The sequence below is a fragment of the Leucopleurus acutus genome (assembly GCF_964270905.1).
Source record: "Leucopleurus acutus genome assembly, chromosome: 20".
Classification (NCBI taxonomy): Eukaryota; Metazoa; Chordata; class Mammalia; order Artiodactyla; family Delphinidae; genus Leucopleurus; species Leucopleurus acutus.
Genome location: NC_139162.1, coordinates 52680521 through 52702874, shown reverse-complemented (window position 1 = coordinate 52702874; position 22354 = coordinate 52680521). Strand labels below are relative to the sequence as shown.

The 22354-nt window shown below is 48.8% G+C and overlaps 1 protein-coding gene across 2 annotated transcripts in view; it reads left to right on the top strand.

Moving 5' to 3' along the window:
* Positions 1 to 390: 390 nt before the first annotated feature.
* VRK3 (VRK serine/threonine kinase 3) overlaps positions 391 to 22354 on the top strand; it is a 41186-nt gene continuing 19222 nt past the window's right edge. For both annotated transcript variants that reach the window (XM_082863486.1, XM_082863485.1), the window contains exons 1-6: positions 391 to 455; positions 5444 to 5580; positions 10523 to 10621; positions 12026 to 12220; positions 19928 to 19992; positions 21316 to 21382. In XM_082863486.1, the coding sequence (XP_082719612.1) occupies positions 5445 to 5580; positions 10523 to 10621; positions 12026 to 12220; positions 19928 to 19992; positions 21316 to 21382 (562 nt within the window). In that variant the 5' untranslated portion in view covers positions 391 to 455; position 5444. The remainder of the gene's footprint in view (positions 456 to 5443; positions 5581 to 10522; positions 10622 to 12025; positions 12221 to 19927; positions 19993 to 21315; positions 21383 to 22354) is intronic.

Below are 22354 nucleotides of genomic sequence, written 5' to 3'. Positions count from 1 at the left end.
ATATTTATTTGCCTGCGTTGGGTCTTCGTTGCTGCGCGCAGGCTTTCTCTGTGGCGAGCAGGGGCTACTCTTCTTTGAGGTGCGCGGGCTTCTCATTGGGTGGCTTCTTTTGTTGCGGATCAGAGGCTCTAGGCGCGCGGGCTTCAGTAGTTGTGGCACGTGGGCTCAGTAGTTGTGGTTTGTGGGCTCTAGAGCGCAGTCTCAGTAGTTGCAGCGCATGGGCTTAGTTGCTCCGTGGCATGTGGGATCTTCCCGGACCAGGGCTCGAACCCATGTCCCCTGCATTGGCAGGCGGATTCTTAACCACTGCGCCAGCAGGGAAGTCCCAACCGTTATCTTTTACTTATGTGCAGCAAACCTGAGTCAGCCTCTCCACCTCTTTTCACTTACAGGACACAGTTAAGATGGAGTTTCCAACCCAGTGAGTCTGAGGGCCAGACCGTGACCCCATAAAGGTACCATCCCCTGGGACGTATGCCCTTTAAGTCCTATTCCCCACCAACAGCCTGCTCGTGCTGCATCTCCTGTGTGTTACTGCTCGCAGACTTCACTCCCAGGAGAAAGGTTATCAGCGGCGTGGCAGTGGTCCAGGCGCTTACCCATTCCTAAAAGCCGTCTTTATCCGATGGCACTTGGCACCTGGGGAAATTCCACTGAAACCGCCTCAAATTTTCAAACTTTTATTTACATAAGTAACCTAGCACAGTCTTGAGTGTATTAGTCAGACTAGGCTAGACCATGCTGCAGTAACAATTGACCCCCAAATCTTAGTAGCTTAACCCAGACACCAGTTTCTCACTAATACAAAGTCTGGAGCAACTCTCCAGGGTAGCTGTCCTCTAGACAGTTTTGATCTTGTGGCTCCAACAACACACGAGGGTTTCTGGTTTGTCATGGCCTGAAGGGAGAAGTGATGGTGACTCTTCTAGCTTAAAAAAATGCTCACCAGTATTTATATCTTCGAAAAGCTAGAGATGTCCATTTAAATGTTATTACCAGGAAAGCAAATGATTAAGTCACACGACCAATCAGGATTACAACCTTCTTAGAGGCTAAAGAACACTTGACGGCAGTTTTGAAATCATATGTCTTACACAACTTGTGTAAAATAACAGAAAGGCAGTTTTATGCCACAGCATGGTTTGTACTCTTCTGCAGGCCAAGGGGAAGAGGAACCCTTTTCTCCTCTGGTTGAGATTTCTTTCATGGGCTGTTTGGACGGCCTGTGTGTTTCAAGGGCAAGCACTGGAATTCCATGAGTTAGCACCAAGAGGAAATGGAGAGACCTGAGAGGCTCAGAACTTAGGATATGGAAAGAGAAAAGGGAAGAATAGAAACGTGGGATACAGGGCATGATAGGGTAATAACAACCACTAACATAAAAGGCTTTCTGTGGGCCGGGCCCCTGTTCTTAGCAATTGATAGAAATGTATTGCAACATGCCCAGCAAGGAGCACATCTGGAATTCAAATCCAGGCAGCCTGGGACCAGAGCCTGCGATTTTAAGGACTCTACTGTTTGCATTCTCAACAGAAACCAGTCTTTACAGTGAATAAAGGAAAAGGTTTTAATTAGACTGAGCCAGACACAGAAAGATAAATATGGCATGATCTGACATATATGTGGAATCTAAAAAAAAATTGTCAAACTCATAGTAACAGTGAGTGGAACGGTACTTACCAGAGGCTGTGGGGGAAAAGAGATATTGATCAAAGGGTATAAACTTCCCATTATAAGATGAATAAATTCTGGAGACCTAATGTATAGCATGGCAGCTATAGTAAATAGTAACTAATTGTATACTTGAAATTTGCTGAGAGAGTAGATCTCAAGTGTCCTTACCCGCCCCCCCCAACACACACACACAAATTGGAACTATAAGAGGTGATGGATATGTTAATTAGTTTGATTGTGGTGATCGTTTCATAATGTATACTGTTAACCAGACTTTCAGAAACAGAGACTGACTGAAATAAAGAGGGATTTATTTGGGGTTTGTTAGGACTGCAGCCCAGGAGACCCAGATTCAAGAAGTACTTGAGGGCATCCTAATAAAGAAATACATATATACGTATTACAATTAAAAAAAAAAAAAGAAGCAGCAACTTGAATTGTGTTCCACTGGACTACAAATGAAGGAAGCTTCTAAAGGCAAAAACTGCAAAGCCACAATTAGTTACATTAGTTGTTTATCAAGAATTATAATTAGATGATACAGCCACTATGGAGAACAGCATGGAGGTTCCTTAAAAGACTAAAAACAACTACCATATGACCCAGCAATCCCACTACTGGGCAAACCTGAGAAAACCATAATTCAAAAAGAGTCATGTACCACAATGTTCATTGCAGCACTATTTACAATAGCCAGAAATGAAATGGAAGCAACCTAAATGCCCATCGACAGGTGAATGGATAAAGAAGATGTGGCACATATATGCAATGGAATATTACTCAGCCATAAAAAGAAACAAAACTGAGTTATTTGTAGTGAGGTGGATGGACCTAGAGTCTGTCATACAGAGTGAAGTAAGTCAGAAAGAGAAAAACAAATACCGTCTGCTAACGCATATATATGGAATCTAAAAAAAAAAAAATGGTTCTGAAGGGGCAGGACAGGAATAAAGATGCAGACGTAGAGAATGAAATTGAGGACACGGGGAGTGGGAAGGGTAAGCTGGGATGAAGAGAGTGGCATGGACATTTATACACTACCAAATCTAAAATAGATAGGTAGTGGGAAGCAGCCACATAGCACAGGGATACCAGCTTTGTGATCACCTAGAGAGGTGGGATAGGGAGGGTGAGAGGGAGACGCAAGAGGGAGGAGATACGGGGATATATGTATATGTATAGCTGATTCACTTTGTTATAAAGCAGAAACTAACACACCATTTTAAAGCAATTATACCCCAATAAAGATGTTAAAAAAAAAAATCAAGCTGGCAAGAAGTAGGGTGTTTGTTAAGCAAGGATTGGTTGGGGTCAGAATGGTTGCATCTATACAAGGGGGAACAGCCCTGAGACACAAGGTTCCAGGAAGCAGATGTTTTAAAAATGGCTGGTGTCCTTGGGTTAGGTATAGTTCACAGAAAGTTCAAGTTCTCAGTGTTGCAGGAAAGTCCTGAGACCAGATCCTCAGTGGCTGCCCAGTTCCATTTTTGTATGTCTGAACTATGATCACTCCATTATAATTTTAATGTGTCATATATATATATGGCAAATTAGAATTATTTATATATATATACATACACACATATATAAACAAGTTGTACACTTTAAATATAGACAGTTGTTATTTGTCAAAGATAAATAAGTGAAAGTAAAAAGAAAAGAACTTCATCTTGCAAGGCAAAACGAAGTCACGAGCACAAGTTTATTTTGATTTCTATTTTGATATCCCAGCTTATAACTGGGACTGTACACTGAATCTTAGAATAAAAAACAAATAAAATAATTTTGCTTTTTTCTTTTGCTATTTAAAGTATATTCATTGGAAATGCCTATTGCACTGTCATCCCTGTTGAGTTTCTCTGCTTCATTTATGAACTAGTTTCATCCTGCTCTTATGGGCTAAGTTGTATCCCGCAAAAATTCATATTTTTAGGAAACTCTAACCCTGAGTATCTCAGAATGCATCTGTATTTGGAGATAGGGCCTTTAAAGAGGTAATTAAAGCGAGGTCTTTAGGGTGGGCCTGCTGTGGTCTGAACATTTGTGTCCCCCCACAAAATTCATATGTTGAAATGAAATGCTCAATGTGACGGTATTAGGAGGTGGGGCCTTTGGGATGTGGGTAGGTCGTAAGGGTGGAGCTCTCATGAATGGGATTAGTGCCCTTATAAAAGAGACCCAGAGAGCTCCCCAGCCCCTTCCTCCATGTGAGGACACAGGGTGAAGTTGTCAGTCTGTAGCCCAGAAGAGGGCCTTTACCATAACCCAGCCACGGTGGCACCTTGATCTTGGACATCCCGGTCTCCAGAACTGTGAGAAATAAATTTCTGTTGATTGTAAGCCACCCAGTAGTCTGTGATATTTTATTATAGCCACTCAAACAGACTACGATAGGCCCTAATCCAATAAGAAGAGGGGATTAGAACACAGATAGAGGGACAACCGTGTGAGGACACAGTGAGAAGGCAGCCATCTGCAAGTCAAGGACAGAGGCCTCAGAAGAAGCCAAACTTGCTGATACCTCGATCCCGGACTTCTAGCCTCCAAAATTGTGAGAAAATAAATTCCTGTTGTTGAAGCCACCTAGTCCATGGTATTGAGTTGTGGCTGCCCAAGCAAATGAATACACCTGCTGTATCCTCATTTGTTGTAGGCTCTATGTGTGATTTTGCCTTTGATTTTTTAAAGTATTAGGAAGTATTGCAGAAATACACAAGGCTTAGAGGATAACGTAGTGAACACCCGTTACCCCTCTAAGTTAGTCAGGATAGGGTAGGATGTGCTGCAGTAACAAGTAAACCCTGAAATCTTAGTGGCTTAATACAATGTAAGTTTATTTGCCCATCATGAGATTGCGACATGGACCAGGCAGCCCTGCTTCATCTTGTACCTATGCCATCTGGAGTATGGACCATCTGGGCCATCCCTGCAGAGGATGGGTGGACAGAGGAGGTACTTGGGCTCTTAACTGCCTCAGCCGGGAAGTGACTTCCATTCACACCCCATTGGCCAGAAGTAGCCAAAACTAGTGGCCCCAATCTCACTGCAGAGGATCCTGGGAAGTGAAGGGGAGGATGTGGATATCTGGTGAGCACTAATGGTCTCTACCTTCCCCATAACATGATTCAAGAAATGAGCATCACAATTACAGCTGAAGACCCTCAATGCTTCCGTGATTGGAGCAGTTCTGCAGAACTTTTATTGACCTCAAGCCATTCTCATATCTTTTGTGAGCGCTGCAGTTTCACTCTGCATTTGTTCTGCTTTGTACCTGCCCTGGGCCATTAGGGAGAGACAGGTGGCTAGAGGCTGGACACGGGGCGAGAACTCACTTTCCTGCCCCCCCTTGGCCACACCATGCGGCACGCAGGATCTTAGTTCCCTGACCAGGGATCAGACCCGTGCCCCCTGCAGTGGAAGTGCAGAGTCTTAACCTCTGGACTGCCAGGAAGTCCCTGAGAACTCATTTTACAAGTGGCCACTTTCTGGGAATTCCCTGGCGGTCCAGTGGTTAGGATGCTGCACTTCCACTGCAGGGGGGCACAGGTTCGATCCCTGGCCAGGGAACTAAGATCGCACATGCCGTGCAGTGCAGCCAAAAAAGAAAAAAAAAAGAAGTGGCCACTTTCTGAGAGAGGGTATTCCAGGTATGATAACTTTTCTTCTTTCTGTAATCTCATCATCATGGGGAACTCAGGTGACTACTCGTCGGCAGTGGATTAAGTTTTCTTCCAGCTTCCTGTCCCCCGACCCCACTTCTGTTTTCTAGCATGATCTCCTGTCCAGACTGTGGCAAAGATGTTGAAGCAACTTTCAAATTCTGCCCCTACTGCGGAAAAGCTCTGCCTACAGAGGAGCACGAGGGGTCCCAGACCTTTGTCAAGCCGTCTATGTCATCCTCCCAAGGTAAGAACCGGGGCTTTATGCTTCTCCCTTTAGGAGGGGTGATGTGTGTGCGTGCGTGTGTGCATTTGGGAAGGAAGGACAGGCACCTTTGCAGTCTGCCTGACCCTGCATGGATACCGGAGAAGCCCAGAGCTCAGGCTCTCCCTATACAGAGTTTCTTGGCGTTTTATCGGGCTCGTGGCTCTGAAGTTGACAACTCATGCATTTCTGTCTCCAGCTTGGACTCTTCCCCTGAAATCTACATTCATATATATCAGACTCCCTGCTTGACATCTATTGGATGTCCCATAAGTGTCTCCGCATGCCCAGAACTAAGCTCCTGATATGACTGCCACCCCCCACCTGCCCCTTCCATAGACTATCCCATCGAGGTAACAGCAGTTCAGCTTATTCAGCTTCTCAGACCATGGAGTCATCCTCAAGTCCTCTTTCTCTCCCACCCCATGACTGCAGCCCTCCAGCAGATCTCATCATCTCTCCCTTTAAAAGTCAATGCCAAGGACTTCCCTGATGGCACAATGGTTAAGAATCCACCTGCCAATGCAGGGGACACAGGTTCGATCCCTGGTCCGGGAAGATCCCACATGCCACGGAGCAACTAAGCCCGTGTGCCACAACTACTGAGCCTGCGCTCTAGAGCCCACAAGCCACAACTCCTGAGACCATGTGCCACAACTGCTGAAGGCTTTGCGCCTAGAGCCCCGTGCTCTGCAACAAGAGAAGCCAGTGCAATGAGAAGCCCGTGCACCACAATGAAGAGTAGCCCCCACTCGCCTCAACTAGAGAAAGCCTGTGAGCAGCAACGAAGACCCAATGCAGCCAAAAATAAATAAGTAAATTTATTTTTTAAAAAACTCAATGCTGAATTGGACCACTTCCTGCCACCACCCTGATCCATCTCACCCTCACCTCACCAATATTGTAGAAGCTTTCTTCCCCTGGTCTCCCTGCTTCTTCTCTGTTCCCTGCAGCTCTCTTCAAGTGGCAGCCTGATGGACCCTGTTAAAACAAAGTCAGACCCTGTCATTCCCCTGCTCACTACCTTCCCAGGTTAAGCCTGACATGATCAGGTCCCTGTTGTCTCTCAGAGCTAATCTCCTAACCCTGGACCTCTAAGCTGTTGCACTTGCTGTTCTCTCTCTCTGGGTGGTTCTTCCCTCATCTGGTGCATGACCCCCTCTCTCACTTTCTTCAGGTCTTTATGCAATTGTTGCCTGCTCAGAGAGGCCTTCCCTGAGACCTCTAATTAAATTGCATCCTCCTACATGTGACAGCCCCTGTCCCCTGCCCTTGCTTTATCTTGCCTTTCAGTACTTGTAAGTATCAACTGGATTAAATATATTATTTTACTCATTTATATTGCTCCTCATCTTGAAGCTCTGTAAGGATAGGAGTTTATTGTGGTTTGTAAGCTCTGTTGTTTGCACAGCATCCAGGACTGTGCCTGATACAGAGTTGGGTGCTGAGAAATCTTATTGATTGGTTGACTGAATGAATGAAATATCAGCAGTAGGTCCCAGCCAATGGAAAGCCCAAGCACAGATCCTACATTGGTAAATCGAAGTGGATTTGCTTATCTGAAGGCCACAGAAGGAAGTTGGCATACGTGGCAGAAAGTTCAGCAACGTTCGTTTTATCATTTAGGAGTGTGTTTGGCTGCAAGTAACAGAAAACACTACTTCAAGAGTTTAAACAAATGAGGTTTGTTTTTCTTTCTAACAAAAAGTCTGGAGGGGACAGTCCAGTGTACGGATGGTGTCCCCATGATGCCGTAAGGGACCCAGGCTCCTCCTGTCTTTCTCCTCATCCTTAGTGTATGGTTTTGGTTCCCATTCTCATTTTATATTGGAGTAGAGTTGATTTACAATGTTGTGTTAGTTTCAGGTGTACAGCAAAGTAATTCAGTTATACATATATATATCCATTCTTTTTCAGATTCTTTTCCCATATAGGTTATTACAGAATATTGAGTAGCATTCCCTGTGCTGTACAGTAGGTCCTTGTTAATTATCTATTTTATATATAGTGATGTGTATGTTAATCCCAAACTCCTAATTTATCCCTCCCCGACACATTTCCCCTTTGGTAACCGTAAGTTTGTTTTTGAAGACTGTGAGTCTGTTTCTGTTTTGTAAATAAGTTCATTTGTATCATGTTTTTATATAAATTTATTTATTTATTTTTGGCTGTGTTGGGTCTTCGTTGCTGCACACGGGCTTTCTCTAGTTGCGGTGAGTGGGGGCTACTCTTCCTGTGGTGTGCGGGCTTGTCATTGGCTTGTCTTGTGGAGCTCGGGCTCTAGGCGTGCAGGCTTCGGTAGTTGTGGCACACGGCTCAGTAGTTGTGGCTCGCGGGCTCTAGAGCGTAGGCTCAGTAGTTGTGGCACACGGGCTTAGTTGCTCCGTGGCATGTGGGATCTTCCCGGACCAGGGCTTGAACCCGTGTCCCCTGCATTGGCAGGTGGATTCTTAACCACTGCACCACCAGGGAAGTCCTGTATCATTTTTTTTTAGATTCCACATGTGTGATATCATATGATATTTGTTTTTCTCTGTCTGACTTACTTCATTTAGTATGATAATCTCTAGGTCCATCCATCAGAGCCTGAGTCCTTAACCCCAGCCTTCACTAATGCCAGCCTTGGGCCTCACTCATTGTTCATTCACCCAGTCATCAGGCAACAAACATACTTGGACTGCCTATTGTGTACTTAGGTGCTGTGTTTGTGCCCAGGGATGTAGTAACAGGTGAGATGGACCTGGTTTCTGCTCTCTCAGAGATTTTGGTGGCTGGTAAGGCAAACAGACATTGAATAAACAATTATTAGTTGAGTGCATGATAACAGAAGGGCAATGGATGGACCACAGAACACACATAAGGGAGATGTGTTTCTGGGAGGGTCAGGGAAGGCCTCCCTAGGTGGGTAATGTTTGAGCCGAGATCTAGGGATGATAAGAGTTAGCCAAGTGAAGACTGGGGGCAAGGTGAGGGGGTCGGAACAGGAATTCAGGCACCGAGGCATGGTATGGGGAAGAGCCATACATGTTGGAGAAGTAAAGAAGGACAGCTGTACTGGGGGCAGACACGTGGGGCCTTGTAGACCATGGGTAAGGAGTTTAGTAATCACTGATGTGGTGAGGAGCCATGGAAGAACTTCCGCCAAATGGGAAACACAGTATGATTTGCATTTTGAAGAGACCTCTGAATGCTACGTGTGGAAAGTAGATTGGAGGCATGGAAACCAGTTAGGAGGCCATTCCAGGAGTCCAGAGACCAAGTATGCTGGCTGAGGTAATGTCAACTGAAAGAAGACTTCTGGTTTTAGTAGTACGGCAGACTAGATGATAAGGAAAAGTCCCTTATGGCTCAGCACACCACAAAATGCTGGATAAAATATAAAGAATATCTTTATATTCATAGGGCTGAATGGTAGGAAAGTAAGGTAATTACATGGAAGTGAGCGATAAGATAACACAGGGACTTCCCTGGTGGTCTAGTGGTTAACAATCTGTCTTGCAGTGCAGGGGACGCTGGTTCGATCCCTGGTCAGGGAACTAAGATCCCACATGCCACGGGGCAACTAAGCCCACGCACCCCAACGATAGAGCCCATGTGCTCTGGAGCCCGCACGCACGACTAGAGAGCCCGCTTGCTCTGGAGCCCATGCGTCACAACTAGGGAGAAGCCCACGCACTGCAACAAAAGATCCTGCTTGCCACAACTAAGACCCAATGCAGGCAATAAATAGATAGGGAGGGAGGGAGGGAGGGAGGGAGGGAGAGAGAGACAGAGACAGAGAAAGGAAAGAAAGAAGGAAGGAAAGAAAGAAAGAAAAGGAAGAAAGGAAGGAAGAAAGAAAAGGAAGAAAGAATGAAAAGAAAGAAAAGAAGGAAGGAAGGAAGAAAGAAAAGAAAAAAGAAAAGAAAGAAAACACAGACTCACAGGGCTGAGCAAATGCTATAGGGGGTATTGGTTCTGGGCTGTGTGCTGGTCATTATGGGGTACAGGAGACAAAGCATAGGGCCCGAGCAGCACAGGGGTGAGATTGGAAACCTCCTCTAAAATCTGGGACTTTTCAGTGGTAAAAAAAATTGCTCCACAGAGAAAATATGTGGAGACATTTGTCTGTCTCAGCCTTGATTGTGAGTGAAAAATGTCCTCTCTGAGAACTCCTAACCAAGAACTCACATCCTTAACCAGTTTGGGGCCAGAATTCATACTGATCTGTGTGGCCCCCAAAAAATACAAGCAGAAAAGTTAGTATAAAGTGATGAGTGGTGGGTGCCCTCCGCCCCAGCAGAGGCAAATCTTTTCTTGTGGAACATCTTTTAAAGACAGACCTTAGACTTCCAACAGGCACATCAGCTCCCAACCAATTAACAAAGATACCAGGAAACAAGCCACTGCCAGGAGAAACACAAACTATAGAATCAGACCTGCAATGACCAGAGACCTTGGCATTAACAGACGAGAATATGTACAAAGCACATTTATTATGTTTACAGAAATAAAAGAAGTAGTTGAAGGTACAGTGAAGGAACGAAAGCTAGTTAGGATTGATTAGGCAGATTTTAAAAGAACCAAATAAAATCTCTGATAATAAAAATAAATATCATCATGGCAATCAGAAACTCATTGGATGGTTTAAACTCCAGACTAGACACTCTGAAGGAGAACAGTGAACTGGAAGACAGATCTGAAGAAATTACCTAAAGGAGACCACACTGTGATAAAGTGCTTGAGGATATAAAAGAGAGGCTAAGCCTCTCTTAGGAAAGAATAACTAAAACAAAGGAAAGTTTGTTCAGATTATTTAGGTGATAGTAGTAAAACTTGGCTGTGAGGGTCAAAGGGAAGAGAGTGTTGAATATGACCTCAGGTTTCATGGTTCCTGGAAAGGACTTCTGTAACTCCAGTCTGCATTCGGTCTTCCTTTCTCTAGGCTCAAAGAAAAGGAGGAACACCAGTTCTGAAATATCTCCCAAGAAAGTGAAATGGCCCAGCTGCGCTTCCTCTCCCCCATCATCCCTTCTCTCAGAAGGTGAGAGTTCTGAATCTGAAGATACCTTCAGTACCTGTGAGAAACCCAAACATGAGAGTTATGCTCAATATGGGGAAAAGGAGGGTCATCTGACAATGTTTGAGGCATCATGCCTCTGCTCAGGCATCACATACGCCTGCTTGGACCCTCCTCCCAGGATCCTCCCCCACCTTCCAGCCCACAGGCTCCCCCTCCAGTCCATCCCTACATGGCCAGAGGTGACCTCACCCGTCCCTGCTCACAGCCCCCTACCGTCCCCATCGCCCCACTGTCTGTGCTCTTCAACCTGACCTCTGAGACGATGGTCTGGTTCCTCCTTTAGCTCTCACCACAACCCTGTACACAGAAAACTCACTTTTGGAAATACTTCTTAGGGTTTTCAGCTTCTGGTCTTGGCTAAGTCTGTTCCTTCAGCTCTAGGGCCTTTCCTCTTTCCAGCACTCAGGGTCAGATCTCTAGGAAGCCTTTCCTGAATGCCATAGGCTGGATCAAGTCCATCTCATCTCCCTCCATAGCCTCTCTTTGTCCTCTTTGTCTGGGCTCCCACAGTGCCAGTGATGTCCTCATTTGAGTTCATGTCTCCTCCAGGCTCCATGTCCCTTTCTGCCTCGCTTGCTGGACTGAGAGTCCCTCGTGGACAGGGACCGGGTGGACTCATTTGTGTATTCCCTGTGCCAGCCAGTGAGCAGGGAAGGGTGAGGACCATATGCCCGTCTCCTTCCCACTGGGTCTTCGGATCTCAAGTCACAGCCCTTCGGTGTCTCCTCTTTCTCCCTTGTTATCTCTGGGCCCCACGGCCTCATCCCATCTGTGCCTTGGGTGGATGGCGGCTGGGAGGAGTGAAGCAGGGAATATCTTTTCCTGTGTCCCTATCTCACCACACCGCCCGCATTGTCTTGCCAGTCTAGGAGCCCCTCAAAGGCACGGCCTCAGTCTAACAAATGTCTGGTCCCTCTTCATGCTCAGCACAAAACCAGGTCCTGTTTTAGGATGTTTTGGGTTGAATGTCTGGAATGGTTTTTTTTTCCTCCCTGGCAAACTTCTACTCGTCCAATAGGACCCAACTCAAATGTCCCCTCCTCCATGAAGCCTCCCCTGACTTTTGCAGGCACTGTCAGTCTCTTTCTCATATTCCTCTGTACTGCCCTGTCTCAGACTCAGTTCTGACCAGCTGTGTCCAGGTCAGTCTCCCCCACCAAATTAGAGGCTCCCAAGGGAAGGGTCCAGATCCAACTCACGTCCGGGTCCCCAGCTTCAGCACACAGGATCCGTGGAAGGTCTGAGGAAGCTTTTGTTGAATGGACAAATGAATAAATGAACAGTATTATGAGCGCCATCTGATTACCCACCCAACTTTTCTCTCCTGGATGCCGCCTTTTCTTTATTCTCACCATCCTCCTGCAGGGTGCTGGAGCAGATCCCCAACCTCCCGGAGCAGCCCTCAGACAACCAGGCAGAGCCCTCAGGCACTGAAGCGGAGCCGGGTGACCACCTCGCTCAAGGCTTTGCCAGAGAGGACGGTGCTGATAGACAAGAGTGGGCGGCACTGGAAGCTGAGCTGCCTCCAGAGCAGGGATGGCCAGGGCATTCTCTATGAAGGTACACTCTGTCCACAGGTGGGCAGGTGCTGGGCTGGGCTGGGCTGGGTCGGGCCATCTTGGAGCCAAGGCAAAGGGGAGGGAACCACTTTCTGAGAATGGAGATGGAGCCGTATCCCAGCTGCAGACCTGCCTCGAGGCAGCTTTCTCTTAGAGCTGGGACTGCAAACCTATGCACCTACAGCAGCTGGGAAGGTAGAGTAAATGAGTGCAGGAGGCTGGGAGTCAGGCGATTGGGAGTGGTGGGGACTGTGGCCAACCAAAGCTCATGTGCCCTGGATAAAGAGGACACTGTTCTCCACCGCCACCTACTGTTGTCACGTGGGAGTGCAGGCCCAATGTGGCCGGAAGATAAGGACAGCGATCACTGTCTGTCCTGCAGAGATAGGATGGACCCTCCCTCCAAATTTGGTTTGAATGTTGAGACCGATGAGGATATGAAAGGTTTACTGCTTGTGTAATTGAGATCTCTGGTGGGGGTAGAAGCTCTGTGAGAACAAGGAAGAGCACCTAGCCCCGGTTTTTACTGTGGTTAAGGGGCAGGGCTGGGGTGAGGGTTCTCCCCGGGCCAGGGCCTCATGTGGTTTGAATCTCTGCCATCACCAAAAGAGGGAGCTCCAGGCTTTCTTATCAGTGGGACAGGAAGAAGCAGGGCTGGGCTTTAAAGTTAAACAAAACAACAGTTAAACAAAAAATGCAGCAAGACAACTTGTTACAATGAAGGAAAAGATAACTGCACTGGAAATGTTAGTATTAATCAACCTAGCATTAACTGAGTGCTTACTCCAGGCCAGGCCTTGTTCTAAGCACTTTATGTGGTTTTATGAGGTTTTTTGCATTTTTAAAAATTGAGATAAAATTCATATAAGATTCACCATTTTAAAGTCTACAGTTCAGTGGGTTTTAGTAGATTCACGATGGTGCGCATCCGTCACCACCATCTAGTTCCAGAGTATTTCTGTCACCCCAAGAGGAAACCCTGTACCTTTACCAGTTACTCTCCTCCTCCCGCCCCCAGCCCCTGGCAACCACTAATCTACTTTATGTCTCTGGATTTGCCTATTCTGGACATTTCAGGTAAATGGAGCGATACTCTCTGTGGCCTTTTTTGTCTGGCTTCTTCCCCTCAGCACGATGCTTTCAAGGTCCAACCATGTTGTCGCCTTTGTCAGAACTTCCTTCTGTTTTATGGCCGAATAAGATTGCAGGGTGTGTATATATCACATCTGGTTGATCCATTTATCAGTTGGTGGATGTTTGGACTGTGTCCACTTCGGGCCATGATGAATAATGCTGCTGTGATCGTGCGTGTACAGGTTTTCACGTGGACATATGTTTGCTTTATACTTCTTAACCCGCGTTTAATTCTCACGACAGCCTCATGACGTCAGCAAGGTCATTATCCCCATTTTCTAGATAAGGAAAATGAAGCCCAGGGGTGTTAATGACTAGACAGAGATCTGGCTCCAGAGAGCTTCCAAGCTTGCAGGAAAAGCCAGAGATCGGGATTTTGAGAGGAAATCTCTGATTTGGAAGCACCGGCCGGCCAGACACGGGTGCCGGCAATTTCGAGCCTCAGGTTGGCCATCCTGCCTTAGAGCCTGGGCAGGAGGGCAGGGCAGCCACATTTGAGACAGACCCAGGTGGGGACTTCCCTGGTGGTCCAGTGGCTTCCACTGCAGAGGACCTGGGTTCAATCCCTGGTCAGGGAGGTAAGATCCCACGTGCCGTGCGGTAAGGCCAAAAAAAAGATAAAACGGACCTAGGTGGAGTCGTGACTGGGCTCTGGCACACTGAGTGAGCCTGGGCGAGCAGCTCTGCCTTGATGTCCCAGTTGGGAAAGTGAGAGGTGGTGTCCTGCCCACCTCCTGGGGCTGTTGGTCCCAAATGGTGAGAAGGGACAGAGGCAATGAGCTTGGAAAACGGTAAAGGGATCTTCTCAGACGGAGGTAGGTAGCATTAGTCATGGAGGGACAGAGGGCGAGGGAGGGAGAGAGGAGAGCATAAAGGAACACTAGGGAGCACTCACTCCATGCCAGGCACTGTTCTGGGGCCCATTTAATGCTCCCAGCCACGCTAGGAGGGAGGCACTCATGTTACTTCATCTTACAGCTGGAGCACAGAGAGGGGAAGCCACTCGCCCAAGGTCACACAGCCTCAAAGTGACAGCGCTGGGATTTGAACCTAGGTGTAATTCGTAACCATTACACCACAAGGGAGGGAGGGAGGAGGGAATCGGGGTGAGAAGGAATGAGAGGAAGAGAAAGGATAGAGGGGCAGAACCAACAACAAGAAAGGCTGGGGAGAGAGAAGGATGGGGAGAGGCCCAGAGGACCGGGAAGGAAGAGGGAGAAGAAAGACAAACAAGGCAGGAGGCATCTGAAGGAAAAAAAAAACAGCTGTGTCCTCACATCAGAAACCAGCAGTGGAAGGTTAGGAAGGAAATGCTCTGGGCCGTGTGTCTTCACCTTTTGTGTCTCGGGTTGTTTGATCAGACCCCTTCCCAGCCCGGTGCGAGGCCCGGGTGCTGGCTCGGGCACGGTGGGGAGGGGGCTGCGTGTGGATGTGCCTCAGGGCGGCGTTCCCCCAGGACAGGTTGCCTTTGGCTTCTGCCAGTTTGCACCAGTCGGGAAGATGTAGTTGAAAACAGTGAGAGTACAACAACAGCAGCAACCAGAGTGGTGATTTTTATTATAGCAGCTGAGCTGACGCTTCTAGCCCACTCTGCGCCCCCACCCCCGCTAAGTTCTCTATGTCTGTTAGCTCACCTGATTCCCATAGCAGCTGACGCTTCCAGCCCGCTCTGCGCCCCCACCCCCGCTAAGTTCTCTATGTCTGTTTGCTCACCTGATTCCCATAGCAGCCCTGTGAGCTGGCACGCGCTCTTACTTTGTGAAACACTGAATTATAACGTCATCCTCCCTGGTCTCCCTGGCCCAGTTTGGGAGACCTGTCACCGAGGCAACCATGTAAATCCCTGCAGCTGCGGTATGCGTGGAGAATTGTTTCTGAGAAGCAACTGGGATTCAAGTCCCGGCCTGGCCTGCCCCCCTGTGGATGGAGGTTCGGGGCTTGTATTCATTTCCTGTGGCCACCATCACAAATCACCATAAACTTAGAGGCTGAAGACAGCACACATTTATTCTCTTCTAGTTGTGGAGGTCACAAGACTGAAATCAGTCTCACGGAGCTAAAGTTAAGATACGGGCGAAGGGACTTCCCTGGTGGTCCAGTGGTTAAGACTCCGCACTTCCACTGCAGGGGGCACGGGTTCGATCCCTGGTCAGGGAACTAAGAACCTGCATGCCGTGCGGCACGGCCAAAAAAAATTTTTTAAAAAAGAGATATGGGTAGGGCTAGTCCTTCCAAGAGGCTCCAGAGGCAAATCCGTTTCCTTGCCTGTTCAGCTCCCAGAGGCCGCCTGCATCCCTCGGCTTGTGGCCCCTTCCTCCATCCTCAAAGCACATCACCCCAGGCTCTGCTTCTATCATCACATCGCCTTCTCCTCTTCTGAGGTCAAATCTCCCTCTGCCTCCCTCTTTATAAGGACCCTTGTAGGATTACATTAGGGCCCCCTGGATCATCCAGGACAGTCTCCACAGCACAGGACCCTTAATTTAATCACACCTACAAAGACTCGCCATTGGTTCTCTCTACCTGCAGCCCCTTAACACGACGTATCTCTCCCAGTGGCTGCCCTGAGCCTCTCCCTGGTCCTCGGTTTCAGCTGCTCTGAGAGAATGGTTGCCTCCCTTTTCGAGGGGTCCCCCAGGGGTCCTTTAGGGCTTGTTTTAAGTACACAGTTAACTCTCAGCCCTGGCACCCTTGGCATTCATTGTGGGGGCCGTCCCGTGCACGATAGGGTGTTTGGCAGCATCCTCGACCTTTACCCATCCCCTCTCCCAGTCGTGACAACCAAAACTGTCTCCAGACATGGCCAGATGCCCACTGGGGGGCAGAACCGCCCACAGTTGAGAACCACTGAGTCAGGCCATCCCAGACGTGCCCTCCAAAGACAGAGAGACCCTGTCAGCTGGTAACTGTCCGGTGGAAACACTATTCTTTTATTAAGCGCCTTTCAGCTGTGCCCACAACAAAGGTTGGGCCAGAGAAGGGCAGGCCAGGCAGAGGCACGGCACAGGCAAAGACTCGGAGGCTGGAAACCCGCGCAGGAAGCGTCAGGATCCTGGTGTTGCTGACGGTGGGGCCTGGGATGCCCGGAGTCCCCATCCAGGTTTGGGGAGGCGGGAAAGCATAGGCAGACCAGTTGAGTTAGCCTTCTGCCTCTGCCGGCAGCTCGTTGTCTGACCTTCCTCGAGGGATGTCATGACCTTGCGCCTCAGTTTCCTCACCTGCAAAATGGAGAGTGTAATAACACCGACCTCACGGGGTTGTCGTTGAGAGAGTTAAATGAGTAGAACGATGAGCAGGAAAATAGCAAAAGCACCGTATAAACGCTTCCTGTTGTTATTCTGGTTATGATGGATCCCAGCGCAGCATTGTTGCTCCAAGTTCAATGTCGCCTGTCTCTTGGCCATCAGAGGCTCCCACCTGCCTGCCTGCCACACCCGTCTGCATTTGTCACACGTAGGGACTTTCCATACACGTATCAGGTTTGCATCAAGCAGGGGTCTCCCAGGTCGCAGGGTCTGGAGCCAGGTTTACAGCCCGGCTCTGCTGAGGCCCTCGGCCAAGCCCACTGCCCTTCCTCCTCTGTCGCTTCCTCTGTGTAATGGGAATTGCCCAGCTGACTCCCCGGCGTCGGCGGGAGGGCCAGTGAGAAGAGTGGAGGGGAAAAGCCCTTCATAATCTGCAGAGCAGTGCAGGAAAAGCATATTTAAATTACCAGCTGTTCTGCCTGCTTCCGAGTGCCAGGCATGTGGTTCGTTGACTGGTGCTTTTCCTCGGACCCTGAGGTAACTCTGAGGCAGGTACTGTTTTTATGCCTGAGAGGTGCCCCGGCCATTTCCAGCATGCCCCTCAAAGATCCCCCCCAAACCCCCTCTGCACAGGTGGGAAGGACGCCTCTCTCCCCCAAGATCCATGATCTTTCCACATTTCCCTCCTTTAGGCTGGGCTCAGGTCACCTTTGGCCTTAAATCTGTAAGCCCTGGTTCCTGCCCGGCTCCAGCTGGAGCTTCTTGAAGGCAAGGGTGGCTTCTAGGTAACTTTGTCACCTCCCTGCCCCTTAGCTCAGTGTTTCAGACAACACCAGCCTGGATGGTTAGGAAGGGTGGGAAAGAAGAGAGAAAAGGAAGGAGGATTCAGAGAGCCAGCTGGGATGGATGGCGATGGTTCGGTTCATGAGCTCCTGGGGGTGAGCTAGACCTAGGCCAGTGCCGCTCTGCCACCTACCAGCTGTGGGCCCTCGGCTGATTATATTTTAAAAGCTGCCACACACTGAGCGCTCCCGGCGTGCCAAGTGTGATGCTGGGCTGTGGTGGGGGCGTCATTGAGCAGCTCATACAAAGGGTGAAGCTGGGGTTGTTCCCTGGCGGTCCAGTGGTTAGGACTCCATGCTTTCACTGCCAAGGGCCCAGGTTCAGTCACTGGTCAGGGAACTAAGATCCCACAAGCCACGCGGCATGGCCAAAACCAAAAACAGGTGAAGCTGGCTATGATTCCTGCTCAGCTGGTACTGTTGTTATTCCTGCCAACCCCTCTGAATCCTTGCATCCAGTCTCAGGGGTGGGCTTCATTAGTCCTACTTTACTGACAGGGGGCGGAGGCCCAGAGAGGTTTAGCACCTCACACCAAGTCACGGAGTTGACGGAGGGGCTGGGCTTGAGCCCGGATCTACGTGGCACAAAGCCTCCCATGTCACTTGGCCTCAGTAAGCTTCGGCTCTCTCGTCTCGTCCGTCAAGTGGAGCTAACAGGGAACAGTTCTTAGAGCTTTCTGAGATGCTTTTCCCAGGTTATAATCCTCAAATTTGGCTCAAATAAAATTTTCCATTTCTCTCTTAAAAAAAAAATGGAGCTAACAATGACAGCCACCATAATAGTAATAACAATAACGTTGTATTAGATCTTCCTAGGGCTGTCCTGAGCATTAGAGGAAACAATGTGCGTAAAGCCCACACTTAGCACGGGGCAGTAGACTTTGCAGGGTTTGTAATTAAGCAGAATGGGGCAAGCATGCAGGTGTTTATGAGGAAGTGCCCCAGGGATCAGCACCTGCAGAGGGGAGGGGGAGGAAGTGGTGGGGCAGGGGGGAGACATAGAGCGCTGGAGCAGCCCAGGGGTCGCCTCGGATGGCTCCATGGGGGCTCTGGAGCAGAAGCGGTCCTTCAGTGTGGTTCTGAGTTAGGCCAGCACGGCTGGGCCTTTATATCCCCCTCCATCAGCCTTTGGCTATGGGCCGCCCTGGGACTTGCAGCTGAGGGCATCCCTGAGGGACTGAAGGCTGCTGCAGTGGCCTCTCCAGGTTGCGTGGGCTAGGGGAACAGGTCCTCCTCCAAGGGGATCTGCGTCCATCACACGGTACTTATGCATTGTTCAAAGACGGGGATATTGAATAGTATCCCCTGAGCTGAGAAGGAACTTTGAGATCGAAGAAAACGAAGTGGACAGCTCCATAAAGTACAGTTACGAAGTTTATTGTGGGTACCTTACATATGGGTAGGATCCTGCGGACAGCGATCTGGAAGCATTTGCAGCTGCACTCTGTGCTGCCAGAAGGGGTACAGGGGATTTAAAGGGGCCAAAGCTAAAGATAGAATCTGACTTCTAAGGGGGAAGCACGTCTGCGCCAACAGGAGCTGGGTTTTGCCTTCCCCTGGGGGGTCTCATAACCATTATTCCTCGTGGACCATGAACCATCGGTGTCAGCAAAAGTCATTCTTCCGGTTTTCAGAGGAAGGCTTAAAGTTAATCAGGAACTTATCTGGCTTGGGTGCGTTCCTCATGCGTAGGCTAGAGCTCTGTCATGCAGAAAGGGGAGGGGGTAGGACAGTAGGCCTAAGATGACCCTGACAAGATGGAGTCGGTGTGGTTCAGCCACACACCCATATATGCAGACAAATGCATACAGCTGCTGAGTCAGGGGCCCCAGAACCACCCCTGGGTTCAGTGATTCACTGGGGGGACCCACAGGCCTCAGCCTATAGTCATAATTTATTATAGCAGAAGGATACAGCACAGTCAGCAAAGGGATAAAGCACATGGGGTAAGTCCGGGGAACCAGCGCCAGCTTCCAGAGTCCCCTCCCCTTAGAGTCACATGGGATTTATGACAAGATGTGACGTCACACATGAAACGCTCATTAGAGGGATGCTCATTAGAGACTCCGTGCCCAGGGTTTTTGTTGGATGCTGGTCCCACAGGCACTCTGCCTGGCAAGTACCAAAATTCTACTCTCAGAAGGAAAGCAGGTGTTCAGCATAATGGTTTGGGCACCGGGAGCCCCTTTTATTGGTTAGGAATCCTAGAACCTTCCCAGCTGATTCGCAGACAGGAGCCGAGGTTCAGCCTTGCGCGCAGGCCTTTCGGAGGAGAGCAGTCTCATGGTTAATTACCCTTTGTGCACAGCTGTGTATTAACAGAGAGAGAGAAAGAAGCTGTTGAAAATAGGAAGGAGCAGGTCATGAAAGTTGAGAATGCACTTGACCCTGTGGGAATCCGTTAACCACAGCTGCTGCTCCTTACTCAGGACACTGACCCTGACCTTCCCTCTAGATGATAACCTTGCTCCTTTCATCCATCCACAGCTGAGCCCGACTCCACCTTTGCCTGCGAGTCAAGTCTCCAAAAACAAAGATTCTCACTTAAACTAGTGAGTGGCCCCGGGGGGAGCGGCACTGAGGGGATGGCCTGGGGCTTTAGCAAATGCACCACTGACCTCCAAGCCCCTCTGTGGGCTGGGCAAGCCAGAGAGCACAGCCTTGGCCTTCAAGGAGCAGTGGGACCTTGGGTGGGGCACGTTTCCCTCTGGGCCTTGGGTTCTTCTACATGGGGCCCCTCAGAAACCGCAGTCGGGTCCACCCATGAGCCCTGGCTCTGATGCTTTCTGGCTGTGTGTCTGGGCAAGCGCCCGAAACCTGGGACGGCTGGGTTGGGTGCCCTCCCTTGGCCCTAGATGGAGGCCGTGTGAGTGGTTCAGAGCCAGTGCTCCTGAACCAGGCTCGCAGATGAGTGATAGCACCTGCTTGCTGAGAGCCTGTCCTGCGCCCAGCCCTGGGCTGAGAGTTTCATAATCAAACCTGTGGGGTGGTTACTGTGTTTCCCATTTAACAGATGAGGAAATAAAGGCTCGGTCGCTTGCCCAGGGACGCCCATTATGAAAATTGCTTTGTTCACTGCTGTATTGACAATGCCCAGAACAATACTAGGCACATAATAGGTGCTTTATAGAAAGAATGAGTGAATGGCAGAGCTGAGATTTGAACCCAGTTCTCTTTGACCCTGTGCCCTGAAGAACCCAGCCGTACTAGTTGTGTTTAATTAAAATATTTGGTTTGACTGTTTGGAAAAAATGACCCAATGTTAGTTATGGCTTAAACAAGTATATTTTATTGCTTTTCCATTTAACAGTCTGGGGGCAGTGGTCCAGGGCTGATATGATAGTTCCATAAACCAGGGGCTTACTTTCCTTCTCTCTTGTTGCTCCAGGCCCCTCAATCTATAACGTTCATCTCATGGGCTGAGATGGCTGCTCCACCTCCTACCATCTCATCTGCATTCCAGCCAATTGGAACAGGAAAAGAGGAAGGGGAGTGCCTGCTCTAGCCCTTTAAGGGCGTAACCTGGAAGTTGCCCGTGTCTCTTCTGCTCACGTCCCCATTGGCCAGAACTTGGTCATGTGGACATTCCTCACTGCAAGGGAGACTGGGAAATGTAGTTTTTAGCTGAAGGGCATGTGTCTAGGGAAAACTTGTAGATCCTATTGTAAAAGAAAAGGAACCTGGGCAGTGACTCAAAGTCTCTGAGATATGTTCACATGGAGCACCCTAGGGAATTTGGTTCTGATGTGCAGGACTTGGGGAACCTGGGTTATTGCTGGCATTACCCTGGGGTAATCCATGGCCAGTGATGACCTTGGAGCCCTTGCCTAAGAGATTCCAGTGTGACAGCCTTTTCCCCTCTCCTCCTCCACTAGGATGCCAAGGATGGGCGCTTGTTCAATGAGCAGAACTTCTTCCAGCGGGCCGCCAAGCCTTTGCAAGGTATTCCTCAGGGAAGTGGGCAAGTGGGGGAAGAGTTGGGGGTACCGGCTTGGTCAAAACAACTGGCTTCTCCCTGAAGGTGTGGGAAGGGTGGGGATTAAATTAAAGGCCCAGGTTTGCTCCCATCACCCCTCGAGCCTCAAGCCCCAGAGGACAGACAGCGGACAATGGGCTGAGGCTGGCTTGTCATACCAGCTCTTGAGCGCCAAGTATTAAATTTTCACAAATACTGCAAGCCAGTTATTAAAACATAGCCATCGGACTTCCCTGGTGGTCCAGTGCTTAAAACTCCGTGCTCCCAATGCAGGGGGCCTGGGTTCAGTCCCTGGTCAGAGAACTAGATCCCGCATGCCACAACGAAGATCCTGCGTGCTGCAGCTAAGACCCAGCACAGCCAAATAAATAAATAAATAATTTTTAAAATAATAAAATTGCCCTGCAAGCTTTCAGTCATAGCCATCTTAAATAAATAAATAAAACATAGTCATCATAAATTAATTTTATCAATTTACAGTCAAATTAGGAGCAAGGGTAATAAATACTCAAAGCTCATCCCTTCCTAATTATTTGTCTACATTTTCTATCATCTAGACCTTTTTTTTTTTGGCCACGCCTCTTGGCATGTGGGATCTTAGTTCCCCGACCAGGAATTGAACCCATGCCCCCTGCAGCGGAAGCGCAGAGTCCTAACCACTGGACCGCCAGGGAAGTCCCTACTATCTATATTCTTGAGGTTGTTTACATTCACTGTATCTGTGTGGTGGAAATACCATGTAAGGGCACGCTACTGCCTCTCTTTCTACCTCAGTCTTCCATGATACCACATTGGTAGCTTGAAATTGGCCATACTGGGAAGTATTTACACCACAGAAATCAGCAAACATGACAGATCAAGGCTATCTTTCCCCAGACAACCAGCTGTTAAACTTTTATCAGCACACCGCTGGATCTGTACCATCCAACTGAGATCCT